The 15,141-nt window shown below is 50.4% G+C and overlaps 1 protein-coding gene across 1 annotated transcript in view; it reads left to right on the top strand.

The window, feature by feature from the left end:
- The window catches only part of ITFG2 (integrin alpha FG-GAP repeat containing 2), a 69,654-nt gene extending 58,178 nt beyond the window's left edge, over nt 1-11,476 (top strand). Inside the window, exons 10-12 of the mRNA XM_075344523.1 lie at nt 8,906-9,023; nt 9,118-9,291; nt 11,172-11,476. Of these exons, the coding sequence (XP_075200638.1) occupies nt 8,906-9,023; nt 9,118-9,291; nt 11,172-11,281 (402 nt within the window). The 3' untranslated portion in view covers nt 11,282-11,476. The remainder of the gene's footprint in view (nt 1-8,905; nt 9,024-9,117; nt 9,292-11,171) is intronic.
- Nucleotides 11,477-15,141: the final 3,665 nt, after the last annotated feature.

Here is a 15,141-nt window from a genome sequence, read left to right as displayed (position 1 = left end):
CCCCTTAGGGCTCTGGGTGAAGTGGGATCCTATCGGTCTCCAGGCACTGAGACCGTGCTTCATCCACAACTCCTGGGAGCCTGCTGGATAGGAGCCGGGTATCGTTCAGGGACATGGCCCTGCTACTTAGAGGTACTCTGTGTCCCCGTGGGGACCGAGCACAGCAACACTCCAGCATTGCTGGGTGTGCTAGTGCACCGGGGACCGCGGCGCTGACCGGGTTAAATGTGCCATTACACACTCAGCGTCGCTGAGTGTGTTTATGTAGGGGGACTACCGCGCTGACCGCCGCCGCCATGTTTAACACTGAGGCGCGTCTGGGACTTGTAGTGCGCCGGGGACTTCAGCGCGGCCGCGCTTTTACGGCAGCCACGCTTATTACTAGAGTCCCCGGCTTTTGCGGCCTAGTCTTTCTTCCTCCCGCCCACAGCCCTGACAAGCAGGGGAAGGGCGGGACGCTGTACAGACGAGCAGCAATGAGGGCTGGAGAATGCTTTGCATACTCCACCCCCCTCACTGTGCACTGTGGGGCACCAGTTCCCGCACTTTCTGGGTCACGCCCACGGCTCCCTCGTCTCCTCAGGACGCCGGCAGCCATTCCTGTCAGCTCCTCGGACGCTGCAGAGGGGGACAAATTCTGGGAGACCCAGGCAGGGATTCTGGTGGCCTCACAACCGCTTTAAGCGGGTGGTAAGCAGCACCTGTGGTGCTAGCCCCATTGTGCAGTAGTGTAACATTATATGTTTATTTTACACTGTATGGTGCACAGTTGATTTCTGGCTATATACCCTATTGTGTTGCTCAGGGAAGATAATAGCATGGCGCCCACGAAAGGCAGGGGTGCCAAAACACAGGCTTATTATGTTGCCTGCGCCGCATGTACGACCCCGCTACCGGCAGGTTCCACTGACCCTCATTGTGTGCACTGTTCGGCCCCTGTGGCACTTACTCAGCCAGAGCCTCTGCTAGGGGGGGCCCAGGGGGAGCCACCTGCTAACACTGTTCAGGTGACGGGGACGGAGTTTGCAAAACTCTCTAAGACTATGGCTAAGATACTAGAAGCCTTGCAGTCCAGGCCGGTATCTCAGCACAGGGACTCTGTTGTATCTTTGTTCCCTGGCCCACCTCAGCTGGACCAACAATGTCCTCCCGGGGTATCTCATGGATCCCAGGCTGAGGGTTCTGACACAGACCCCAGCCCCAGACCGACTAAGCGAGCTCGCTTAGATTTTCCCTCGACATCATCATGTTGTGCAGGGTCTCAGCGGGGGGAATCTCTGGTTGATGATGCGGAGACAGCTGATGAGGATTCTGATCCTGAGGCCGCTCTCAATCTTGATACTCCGGACGGGGACGCCATAGTGAACGACCTTATTGCGTCCATCAATCGTATGTTGGATATTTCTCCCTCAGCTCCTCCGGTGGAGGAGTCAGCTTCTCAGCAGGAGAAATTCCGTTTCAGGTTTCCCAAGCGTACACAGAGTATGTTTCTGGACCACTCTGATTTCAGAGAGGCAGTCCAGAATCACCATGCTTGTCCAGATAAGCGTTTTTCTAAGCGCCTTAAGGATACACGTTATCCCTTTCCCCCTGACGTGGTCAAAAGTTGGGCTCAGTGTCCCAAAGTGGATCCTCCAATCTCCAGACTGGCAGCTTGATCCATACTTGCAGTGGAAGATGGGGCTTCACTCAAAGATGCCACTGACAGGCAGATGGAGCTCTGGTTGAAATCCATCTATGAAGCTATCGGCGCTTCTTTTGCCCCAGCATTCGCAGCCGTATGGGCGCTACAAGCTATCTCAGCAGGTCAAGCGCAAATTGACGCAGCCACACGCACGTCCGCGCCACAGGTGGCGTCCATAACCACTCAGACGTCGGCATTTGCGTCTTACGCTATTAATGCTGTCCTGGACTCTGCGAGCCGTACGGCGGTTGCAGCCGCCAATTCGGTGGTACTCCGCAGGGCCTTGTGGCTACGGGAATGGAAGGCAGATTCTGTTTCCAAAAAGCGCTTAACCAGTTTGCCAATTTCTGGCGACCGATTGTTTGGCGAGCGTTTGGATGAAATCATCAAACAATCCAAGGGAAAGGATACATCCTTACCCCAGCCCAAACCGAACATACCCCAACAGAGGAAGGGGCAGTCGAGGTTTCGGTCCTTTCGGGGCGCGGGCAGGTCCCAATTCTCCTCGTCCAAAAGGCCTCAGAAAGATCAAAGGAACTCTGATGCATGGCGGTCTAAGTCACGTCCTAAAAAGACCACCGGAGGTGCCGCTACCAAAGCGGCTTCCTCATGACTTTCGGCCTCCTCACTCCGCATCCTCGGTCGGTGGCAGGCTCTCCCGCTTTTGCGACACCTGGCTGCCACGGGTAAAAGACCGTTGGGTGAGAGACATTCTGTCTCACGGTTACAAGATAGAGTTCACCTCTCGTCCCCCGACTCGATTCTTCAGGTCATCCCCGCCTCCCGAGCGAGCCGAGGCTCTACTGCAGGCGCTGGGCACTCTGAAGGCAGAAGGAGTGGTGGTCCCTGTTCCTCTTCAGCAACAGGGCCACGGTTTTTACTCCAACTTGTTTGTGGTCCCAAAGAAGGACGGGTCTTTCCGACCTGTCCTGGACCTGAAACTTCTCAACAAACACGTAAAGACCAGGCGGTTCCGGATGGAATCCCTCCGCTCCGTCATCGCCTCAATGTCCCAGGGAGATTTCCTTGCATCGATCGATATCAAAGATGCTTATCTCCACGTACCGATTGCTCCAGAGCACCAGCGCTTCTTGCGCTTCGCCATAGAAAACGAACACCTGCAGTTCGTGGCACTGCCGTTCGGCATGGCAACGGCCCCACGGGTTTTCACCAAGGTTATGGCTACTGTAGTAGCGGTCCTCCACTCTCAGGGTCACTCGGTGATCCCGTACTTGGACGATCTGTTGATCAAGGCACCCTCTCAAGAGGCATGCCAACACAGCCTCGACGCTACCCTGGAGACTCTCCAGAGTTTCGGGTGGATCATCAATTTTCCAAAGTCAAATCTGACACCGGCCCAATCGCTGACATACCTTGGCATGGAGTTTCATACCCTCTCAGCGATAGTGAAGCTTCCGCTGATCAAGCAGCGGTCACTACAGACAGGGGTACAATCTCTCCTTCAAGGTCAGTCACACACCTTGAGGCGCCTCATGCACTTCCTGGGGAAGATGGTGGCAGCAATGGAGGCAGTTCCTTTCGCGCAGTTTCACCTGCGTCCTCTTCAATGGGACATCCTACGCAAATGGGACAGGAAGCCGACGTCCCTCGACAGGAACGTCTCCCTCTCTCAGGCGACCAAAGCTTCCCTTCGGTGGTGGCTTCTTCCCACTTCATTATCGAAGGGGAAATCCTTCCTACCCCCATCCTGGGAGGTGGTCACGACGGACGCGAGTCTGTCAGGGTGGGGAGCGGTTTTTCTCCACCACAGGGCTCAGGGTACGTGGACCCAGCAAGAGTCCTCGCTTCAGATCAATGTTCTGGAAATACGGGCAGTGTATCTTGCCCTGAAAGCGTTCCAGCAGTGGCTGGAAGGCAAGCAGATCCGAATTCAGTCGGACAATGCCACAGCAGTGGCATACATCAACCACCAAGGCGGCACACGCAGTCGGCAAGCCTTCCAGGAAGTCCGGCGGATTTTGATGTGGGTGGAAGCCACGGCCTCCACCATCTCTGCAGTTCACATTCCAGGCGTGGAAAACTGGGAAGCAGATTATCTCAGTCGCCAGGGCATGGACGCAGGGGAATGGTCCCTTCACCCGGACGTGTTTCAGGAGATCTGTTGCCGCTGAAGGGTGCCGGACGTCGACCTAATGGCGTCCCGGCACAACAACAAGGTACCGGCGTTCATGGCACGGTCTCAAGATTCCAGAGCTCTGGCGGCAGACGCCTTAGTTCAGGATTGGTCGCAGTTTCAGCTCCCTTATGTGTTTCCTCCGCTGGCACTGTTGCCCAGAGTGTTACGCAAGATCAGGGCCGACTGCCGCCGCGTCATCCTCGTCGCTCCAGACTGGCCGAGGCGGTCGTGGTACCCGGATCTGTGGCATCTCACGGTCGGCCAACCGTGGGCACTACCAGACCGACCAGACTTGCTATCTCAAGGGCCGTTTTTCCATCTGAATTCTGCGGCCCTCAACCTGACTGTGTGGCCATTGAGTCCTGGTTCCTAGCGTCTTCAGGGTTATCTCAAGATGTCATTGCCACTATGAGACAGGCTAGGAAACCAACGTCCGCCAAGATCTACCACAGGACGTGGAAAATTTTCCTGTCGTGGTGCTCTGCTCAGGGTTTTTCTCCCTGGCCTTTTGCCTTGCCCACTTTTCTGTCCTTCCTTCAATCTGGACTGGAAAAGGGTTTGTCGCTCGGCTCCCTTAAGGGACAAGTCTCAGCGCTCTGTGTTTTTCCAGAAGCGCATAGCCAGACTTCCACAGGTACGCACGTTCCTGCAGGGGGTTTGTCACATCGTTCCTCCTTACAAGCGGCCGTTAGAACCCTGGGATCTGAACAGGGTGCTGATGGTTCTTCAGAAACCACCATTCGAGCCAATGAGGGATATTTCTCTCACGCCTTTCGCAGAAAGTGGTTTTTCTAGTAGCAGTCACTTCACTTCGGAGAGTGTCTGAGCTAGCAGCGCTGTCATGCAAAGCCCCTTTCCTGGTGTTTCACCAGGGCAAGGTGGTTCTGCGTCCGGTTCCGGAATTTCTCCCTAAGGTGGTATCCCCCTTTCATCTCAATCAGGATATCTCCTTACCTTCTTTTTGTCCTCATCCAGTTCACCAATGTGAAAAGGATTTGCACTTGTTAGATCTGGTGAGAGCACTCAGACTCTACATTTCTCGTACGGCGCCCCTGCGCCGCTCGGATGCACTCTTTGTCCTTGTCGCTGGCCAGCGTAAAGGGTCACAGGCTTCCAAATCAACCCTGGCTCGGTGGACCAAGGAGCCAATTCTCGAAGCTTACCGTTCGGCTGGGCTTCCGGTTCCCTCAGGGCTAAAGGCCCATTCTACCAGAGCCGTGGGCGCGTCCTGGGCTTTGAGGCACCAGGCTACGGCTCAGCAGGTGTGTCAGGCGGCTACCTGGTCGAGCCTGCACACTTTCACGAAACACTATCAGGTGCATACCTATGCTTCGGCGGATGCCAGCCTAGGTAGGCGAGTCCTTCAGGCGGCGGTTGCCCACCTGTAGGAAGAGGCCGTTTTACGGCTCTCTTACGAGGTATTATTTTACCCACCCAGGGACTGCTTTTGGACGTCCCAATTGTCTGGGTCTCCCAATGGAGCGACAAAGAAGAAGGGAATTTTGTTTACTTACCGTAAATTCCTTTTCTTCTAGCTCCAATTGGGAGACCCAGCACCCGCCCCTGTTTTTTTTTTTTTTGTGTACACATGTTATTCATGTTGAATGGTTTCAGTTCTCCGATATTCCTTCGGATTGAAGTTACTTTAAACCAGTTTATAATTCTTTTTCCTCCTTCTTGCTTTTGCACCAAAACTGAGGAGCCTGTGGGAGCACGGGGGGTGTATAGGCAGAAGGGGAGGGGCTTTACACTTTTAGTGTAATACTTTGTGCGGCCTCCGGAGGCATAGCCTATAGACCCAATTGTCTGGGTCTCCCAATTGGAGCTAGAAGAAAAGGAATTTACGGTAAGTAAACAAAATTCCCTTCTTTACTTCTGAGCATGCCCAGAAGTGATTCTCTAGCCTAAGAAAATCGGTGCGAGTGGAGTGCGATAAAACATCGCATTCCACTTGGACCAATTCTAGCCTGTGTGTCAGCGCACATGAGCGATTTATTTTCTCAGCCCTAATCGGACCGAGAAAACAATTGCAGCATGCTGCGACTGTAATGCGAGACTCTTTTCTCTCGCACCCATTCAAGTGAATGGGGCGAGAGAAAAATCGCACTGCACTCGCGGTACACCGGTGTACCATGCATGCAGAGCGAGAGTCGCAATAGCCGGCTACGGAGGAGAGAGGGAGACTAATTCCACCTTCCCCCTCCTCCGTGCCAGCCCGCCCCTCATGGGAGCCTGCCCGCCCCCTGCAGCTGTGGTCCGCAGTTGCAGGGATACTAGCATGACACTCTGCTCTGCTGTGCTGCCAGCACGAGCAGAGTGTCATGCGAGCATCGCAGTAGTGCCCTGTGTGTGTCCTCAGCCTCTCTCTCACTCGCTCTCACCCACTCACCGATCACGGGCACAGTGCTGCACGGCTTCTCCTGATTTGAAAATGCCGGCCGCCCATTATTCAATCTTGTATTCACTGCTTTCCGCGCCAACCGGCGCCTAGGATTGGTTGTAGTCAGACACGCCCCCACGCTGAGTGACAGCTGTCTCACTGCAACAAATCACAGCCACCAGTGGGCGGGTCTATATATCGCAGTAAAAAAAATAATTGAATAATTAAAAAAAAAAAAAATGGCGTGTGGGGGTCCCCCCCCCCCAATTTTGATACCAGCCCAGGGTAAAGCCACACTGCTGAAGGCTGGTATTCTCAGGATGGGGAGCCCCCCAGCCTAACTATTAGCCAGCAGCCGCCCGGAATTACCGCATGCATTAGATGGGACAGTCCCGGGACTCTACCCGGCTCATCCCGAATTGCCCTGGTGCAGTGGCAATCGGGGTAATAAGGGGTTAATCATGGGAGGCGTCTGAGACACCCCCAATGATTAACCTGTAAGTGAAAGTAAATAAACACATACACCCAAAAAAATACTTTATTTGGAATAAAGGACAAAAAAACACCCTCTTTCACCATTTTATTAAAATCCCCAAATACCCCTCCTGGTCCAACGTAATCCACAGAGGTCCCGCGACCCTTTCAGCTCTGCTACATGAAGCTGACAGGAGCGGCCGTGGAACACCACCGCTCTCTATCAGCTCCATGCAGCAACTGAGGGAGTCGCGCTGTCAGCGGTGACGTCACTGAGGTAGTGTCGGTGTGTGCGGGGATGATGCGTGTGAGAGTGCCTGCGTGTGCGGTGATGACTGGGTCTCTCCCTCTCTCAGCTTTAAAAAAAAAAAAAGCAGTTTTTTTTACCGGATCTGTCGCATCAGTTTTTACACACTCTGACACTGATCCGCTGCATCAGGCACAAACCGGATTGTGCCTGATTGCAAAAAACTGATGTGTGAAAGCAGCCTTATCTTCCGACAAGCACACGCCCCATAGTCTGGCAAAAATCCTCTTTTATATCCATCTTCCAAACGACCCCTCATCCAGGAGGCATACAGGTATGGATAATTTCACCTCTATGGCACATGTCCATACTAACTAAAACAAATGCAAAAGGGTGATAGATTCACTGTAAGGGGATACATAACTGATTTCAGCTGGATCTGTTTTTTTAACATTGGAGTCTATGGAAAACTGATCCGTTAGCTGATTGGTATTTATCTTCCATTTGAAACTGATCCAGTAATCAAACACTAATCCTTTTAGAAATTGAAAGAAACCGGGTGGCTGAATTGCAGCAAATCTGTTTTCCTTAGACTGCAATAAAAAAAGAAAGGGAAAAAATGGATCCAGCTAAAATAGTTATTTTAAAACTGGACAGAAAAAAGTTGTTTCACAGCTTTTATTACAAATAGATTGCTGCTGGATCTATTCGAACGGATGTTTAGTGGATTTGTGAACTTGGCCTTATTCAGATCCTGGCTACATGATTTTAGCCAGGTATATTTCTGAAAACACTGGTGTTTCAGACAAACTTTTAATCTGTCAGCAGGTATGTTATGTAATCTGAAGACCACATGCTGTAGGGGATAAAACACCGATATCAAGGATGTTGCTTAATAAGCACTCTGCTGTTTACTTGCAATGATTGTTTTAGCACCAGGAGATTATCATTATTGGACTTCAGCAGCACATTCCTTGTAGTCGACCACACACCCCCTCCTGTGATAAGCAGTGTATGGTCTATAGACATTGTACATGGAGCACTCCTGGTGTGGGTAGCTTTCTCTGTTCTACATGTCTGATTCAGGGTCTCTTTGCCTACATCATACAGCTCTCAGGTGAGGCAGCAAAGACCTGCTGACAGTCCCTTTTACAGATCTGGCCAGAGCCCATAGCTGGAGACCAGACTAGCCCAGCTCAGCTGGTTCTTACCTGTCCTGTTAGAGGGGATCGACAGGTCTTTTCCTATGTAAAAAGAAAGGGAGAGATGTTAATCACCTGCAGCATCGCTGCAAACAACCAGCTCAGGGCAGAGCCGGACTAGTCACCTCTACGGCTATGGTTTCCTGACAAATCTTTTTTTTTTTTTTTTTTAGTATATTACTATAAAACGCTGATTGGCCAGCGCATGAAACAGACGAAGTGTTTTTTTTTTTTTTAGAGCACCACTCCATCGGCATAATTTTTTTTTTATTGCACTGCTGGAGTGGTGCTTTAAATGTAAGTCCCCTGCTCCCCGTATTCTACTCGTCTGCCGCTGTGTTCATCTCTTTCCAGCGTCGCTCCTGCTGGTCTATGATTTCTGACCTGCGGACAGCTCCAGCCTTTCATGGAGCGCATTGGAGATCGCAACTCAATGCATTTCTATAAGAGCCTCATTCTGGCTCTCAGAGATTCATTGAGACCTTGTGACTGGCCAAGTTAAGGGCACAAGATGTCTCTATAGGACCTGAGCAGCACCGAAAAACGATGAAGCCACTTACAGGTGAGTATATGACAGGGAGCTTACATTTAAAGCACCACTCAAGCTTTGGAAAAAAAAAAAAAAAAAGCTGGAGTGGTGCTTCAATTAGAAATGGTCTAAACATTAAAATCTGATGATGCTGGGTATCAGCAGTAAGCAGATCTGTTTAGACATTTACAGACTCAATGGTATCAAAAGGCTGAGGAGGGCAACTGAAAACCTGCACTGCTGTCATTTCAGGGCAATGGTGAAGAAGAGGTTGTGGCCTGTGCGTGGGATGGGCAGACCTACATCATTGATCACAAACGCACAGTCCTTCGCTTTCAGGTTGATGAGAACGTCAATGCCTTCTGTGCAGGTAAGTGCACAGTGTAAACTACGGCAGAGACATTATGGTGCAGTTGAATTCTTTATAATTTTTCTCTTATTTCTGTTAATGATTTTCTCACTAGGACTTTATGCCTGCCGGGGTAATCAGAATACTCCATGTTTGGTTTATGTCGGGTTTAATCAGAAAATTTATATATATTGGTCAATAACACTGGAGAGGATAGAATCTTCCAATCTTCTGCGAGTATTAGAGGGAAATCAGGAATTCACATCCCTGCTGAGTAAATTGCATATAGGTAAGTAAGTGCACCCCATCTGATGTGTGTAAACACATAATCTGCCTCCCGAACCTCTTGAAGACTCTTCATAGTAAAGCCATCATCTGAAAATTTACCTATTGTTTTTATGTTAAGTGTATTAATACTATTTACATATCACAGTTTTGTATTAAAAATAAATAGAAATCTTGCAATTTGTACAGTGGTCACTGGGGACTAACCACTTCTGGTCCTTTCAGGAAATTACACTTGTACATGGGCACAATGGTCAGATCCTGACCTTATCATTTTTTTATTTTTTTTTGTGTTTGAAATGAGCTTGTGGTCATAATGAAGGGAGGGGGAGCAGGGTCCGGTCACCTATAGTTGTTGGTGAATCCTGTGTTATCCGCTCTGTATGAACTGGTTACGTGTCATTGTAATCTTGCCTCTGATAAGGAAACTGCTGAAAACTCTTCCTGAAAGGACAGAAGGTATGAGTATACAAAATGCCCCAGTGGCCAGTGTGAAAATTGCAATACTAAATTTTATTTTTGTTTATTAAAGATCTTAATATGTAACACACAACCTAATTTAAACAGGTGATTTTCTGATGATGGCTTCCTTTTTTTTTTTTTCACCATTGTGAACAGGAGAGCTAGGTGATGGCCAGCAGCGCTCCCCCTTGCTTCATTAAATGTGTATGTCCGTATGATGATGCTCCCATTGGAGCAGGAGGCACTTAAAGCTACATCTGGTGTCCCCTCTATCTTCACTGTGGGTCCTCATCGTAGACTGGGAGGGTAACGCAAAGCACACACAAGTCTCTTGTAAAACAGTCAGGAAGCAGTTTATTGGAGCTCGCCCCGTCTTCCTTGTTTGACACGCAAGGCCACTTGTGCTGTGCTACTCTTCCTGGGTGCAATCCTCTTGAGTCCAATCTGTTTCCTCCCCCTATGACCTTTCCTAGTGACTGCCATGTCTCACTCAGGCCCTCAGACTACTTAGCAGCTCTTGACCAGTTCAGGGTCCTGCCAGCGGTCTGCATTCCCCAACATCGCACCGATCTTGGGACAGTCTACAGCCCGTCCGCAGGGTGAGGTCTTGACACATGGCAGGATTCCTCCCTTTCTAGACAGGCCCTCACTTCTGGTCCTGTCCGCACACTTGAACTCCTGCCGCTTAAGTGACTTCTCACTTCCCTGTGTTTCTGATCCTACTCTGCTCACTCCTCGCTCCTGGTCAGTCTCTCTGGTAACCTCTCCAATGGTCACCTCTGTTCCTGCTCTAACAAACTACCATTGACACCTCACTCCTCCACACTTGTTCCCTAGTTACACTGCACATCTTATTTATCCTTAACCCTTTATCTACTGCACTGTATACCATATTTCCCACCTGACAGCACGAGGGGCCAGCATCTAACATTAAGCATTATTTACAGTATTCTAAGCATGCATCTTAACAAATACATTTTCTTCCAATAAAACATATGATACATGCGGTCACTAGGGGGGACTGAACGCTGCGCCCGTCCATCTCTGCTACATCCTACATTATATTCAATACAACCTTTATATACAAGACATTTATAATAAAATAGCACTTCTATGTAGGAGTGGGCAACTGGGCGCAGTTTGCATCTCTTCCCGTTGCATTCTAAGAGGCAGTTTTCATTTCATTTTTTTTTTTTTTTTATGTACTTGCTGCTTTCAGGCCGACACAAATGGACCTATATCAAATGAAATATTTTAGTATAAACTTTTCGATCCCTGTTCAAAGTCTTGTTTACACCTCATCGGACCTTCATTGCCTAGAGAATAATGTTACACCACCTAACGTTTCTAAACTCTTCTCATTTCTTTCTTTGCATTCTTGTCTGAATTTCTTTTTTAGAGGCAAATTGTTTTCTTTTTCAGATGTGAATGATGTCTCTGCTGTACGCTCTCTTGTCCATAAGACCTTCTATTCCAAAGGGAAACGTAAGGACTGTTCCAAAAAGGAGGCAACACAGACAATGGGACTTTGACTTCCAGTCCGTGTTACAGAAGAGAATGTGGAGTTATCATACTTTGTGCCTTGTCTGCAGCAATAAAAAAAAAAAATCCTATTCTTAACATGTTGGATATTTTTTTTTTCTTTCCTCCATACCTTTAGTAATTGAACATTTGGCCACCTTGTAATTTTGTATGACAAAACTGATGGAATAAACATTGGAATAATATCGTCGGATGGATTACCTCGTTTAATCCACTTTTTTTTTTTTTTTGGAGGTTTTTAACAATTAGATAGAAACTTTGATTTATATGTCCATCCATTTGAGCTGTATTAAGTGAAGAGAGCCTTTTAACCGCTTTATGGCCAATGATATACTAATACATCCTTAGTCGCCATCCTCTAGTTAATGCGGGCTACAGCGGCAAGCCCGCAACAATCCCCGTTTGTCTGCTAATCTGATCAAAAAAGATGTGTGGCTAACAGGTGAAGGTGGATCTGAGATCCACCCGCACCTGTTAACCACTTAGGCACTTTACACGCAGCGATAACGCTGGCGAGCGTACCCGCCCCCGTCTGTTGTGCGTCACGGGCAAATCGCTGCTTGTGGCGCACAATATCGTTATGCCCCGTCACACATCTGCCTTGCGACGTCGCTGTGGCCAGCCAATCTCCTCCTTATAAGGGGTCGGTTCGTTAGGCGTCCTAGCGGCATCACTAAGCGGCCGCCAAATGGGGCGGAGATGAGCGGGACGTAACAACCCGACCACCTACTTCCTTCCTCATTGCGGGCGGCCGCAGGTAAGGTGATGTTCCTCGATCCTGCGGTGTCACACGTAGCGATATGTGCTGCCGCAGGAATGAAGAACAACCTGCGTCCTGCAACAGCAACGCTAATCGGGAAAGAAATGACGCGTCAACAATTAGGTAAGTAATTTTGATCGTTAGCGGTAGTTCGTGTATTTCACACGCAAAGATGTCACTAACTAGGCCGGATGTGCGTCACGAGTTCTGTGACCCCCAACGTCATCTCATTAGCGATGTCGTTGCGTATAAAGCAGCCTTTAGATTATGCTTGTAAACACTGACAGAGCTAAGTGGCCGAGGCGGGGATCGCACGCTCATGGGGCGTTCATGTGATGTCATGGTAGAGCAAGGTCAGCTGATGAACCCTGACGCTGCCATGACTCACTTCTTGTGAGAGCCGACAAATTGTCGGCACTCACAGGAGATGAGCATTTCTGCTGATCAGAGCAATGCTTCTATGTTCAGCAGAAAATCACAGGTGATCGGACTGTGCAGTCATAAAGTCCCATAGCCTATGGCAGGGGTCGGGAACCTATGGCTCGCGAGCCAGATATGGCTCTTTTGATGGCCGTATCTGGCTCGCAGACAGGGCTCCTACCTGTCTATGGGAAGGATCAGGGCCGGCGCCAGCACAATTGAGAGCGATGATGAGTGAGCGGCGCTCTCTCTCTTATCATTCTCCCCGCTGTGACTGTCGGCGTTCTTCTGACAGCTCTGCAGCGAGCGCGGTGACGTCATCACTGCGCGCCTCCTGAGAGGTAAGCGAGCGACAGCAATGGACGATGCGCCGAGGAGACCGGATCAGCGGGCGAACGAGAAGTGAGCCGCCCCTCTACTGACACTGGGCTCCCCTGACTCACAGGCCGGCCACTACACAGCGGCACTAGTACACATAGGGGCCCGGCAGCCGCTCTGCGTCTATGTGTAGTGCTGCTGTGTAGTGGCCGAACTGTGAGTCAGGGGAGCCCAGTGTCAGTAGAGGGGCCCCTGACCTGGAGAGGCCACCAGCCATGTCTGAGCTGCAGGAGTGCTAGTCCTGACCTGCACAGCAGACGGAATCTCCATCCTGCAGGACCTGCGATGATGTCACGCCCATGTGACTGTGTGGGAGGAGACACAGGATGCCGGCAGAAAGCAAGAGAACTGAATCCTGAAGGAGATAATGGACACATGATGACTGGTAATAAGAAAAGAGGGGACATGAGGGGAGGGGGGCTGCAGGGTGAGTGACATATGAGGGCTGCAGACTGTGACAGAAGCATGTGAAAGGGTGCAGAGTGTTTGAGAGGGGTAAGTTGGGGTACAGGCAGGGTGAGATATGTGAGCAGGGTGTGTGAGATATGGGGGTGTATTGTGTGTGATATGGGGGGTGCAGGCTGTATGGGGAGCAGGGTATGTGACATATGGGGGTGTAGTGTGTGAGATCTGGGGGGTGCAGGCTGTATGGGAAGCAGTGTGTGTGTGGGATATGGGGGGTGCAGGCCGTATGGGGAGCAGTGTGTGTGTGTGGGATATGGGGGGTGCAGGCCGTATGGGGAGTAGTGTGTGTGTGTGATATGGGGGGTGCAGGCTGTATGGGAAGCAGAGTGTGAGAGATATGGGGGTGTAGGCTGTATGGGAAGCAGGGTGTGTGAGATATGGGGGTGTAGTGTATGTGATATGGGGGTGCAGGCTGTATGGGGAGCAGGGTATGCGACATGGGGGTGTAGTGTGTGGGATATGGGGGGTGCAGGCTGTATGGGAAGCAGTGTGTGTGTGTGGGATATGGGGGGTGCAGGCCGTATGGGGAGCAGTGTGTGTGATATGGGAAGCAGGGTGTGAGAGATATGGGGGTGTAGGCTGTATGGGAAGCAGGGTGTTTGAGATATGGGGGTGTAGTGTGTGTGATATGGGGGTGCAGGCTGTATGGGGAGCAGGGTATGCGACATATGGGGGTGTAGTGTGTGGGATATGGGGGGTGCAGTCTGTATGGGAAGCAGTGTGTGTGTGTGTGGGATATGGGGGGTGCAGGCTGTATGGGGAGCAGTGTGTGTGTGTGTGATATGGGGGGGGTGCAGGCTGTATGGGAAGCAGGGTGTGAGAGATATGGGGGTGTAGGCTGTATGGGAAGCAGGGTGTTTGAGATATGGGGGTGTAGTGTGTGTGATATGGGGGTGCAGCCTGTATGGGGAGCAGGGTATGCGACATATGGGGGTGTAGTGTGTGGGATATGGGGGGTGCAGGCCGTATGGGGAGCAGTGTGTGTGTGTGTGTGATATGGGGGGTGCAGGCTGTATGGGAAGCAGGGTATGTGACATATGGGGGTGTAGTGTGTGAGATCTGGGGGGTGCAGGCTGTATGGGAAGCAGTGTGTGTGTGGGATATGGGGGGTGCAGGCCGTATGGGGAGCAGTGTGTGTGTGTGTGTGTGTGTGTGTGTGTGGGTGTGTGATATGGGGGGTGCAGGCTGTATGGGAAGCAGGGTGTGAGAGATATGGGGGTGTAGGCTGTATGGGAAGCAGGGTGTGAGATATGGGGGTGTAGTGTGTGTGATATGGGGGTGCAGGCTGTATGGGGAGCAGGGTATGCGACATATGGGGGTGTAGTGTGTGGTATATGGGGGGTGCAGGCTGTTTGGGGAGCAGTGTGTGTGTGATATGGGGGGTGCAGGCTGTATGGGAAGCAGGGTGTCTGGGCCACTGACAGATACAATTGCTCCAGCGGTCACTTAGTACACAAAGGAGTGTTCCTCTCTGCTGCACTAAGCCACCGCTGGACCTAAACAATAATTCGCTGTAAAATAATAAAATAGATAATTGACATAACTGACAATGCGTTGTGTGACATGTCCAATATTCCAGCTTCTTTCTTCTGCGAATGCCTCAAAGCTGGCATTCTCTCACATCAGGTGGGAAGAATGCCAGCTTCCACTCATGCGCAGGAAAAAGAAGAAGCCAGACTGCTGGACTGATGTCATGCATCGCAAATTCACAATGTAAGTTATTTATTTGATTTTTTTACTGCTAATTACCATTGTTTCAGTCCAGTTGTGGCTTTATACAGCAGGGAGGAGCATTCCTTGCTGTACTAAGTGAACATTGGAGCGATT

This window comes from Anomaloglossus baeobatrachus, chromosome 4, assembly GCF_048569485.1.
Source record: "Anomaloglossus baeobatrachus isolate aAnoBae1 chromosome 4, aAnoBae1.hap1, whole genome shotgun sequence".
Lineage (NCBI taxonomy): Eukaryota > Metazoa > Chordata > Amphibia > Anura > Aromobatidae > Anomaloglossus > Anomaloglossus baeobatrachus.
The sequence above is the reverse complement of the archived record's forward strand: the minus strand, read 5'-3'. Positions and strand labels throughout refer to the sequence as shown.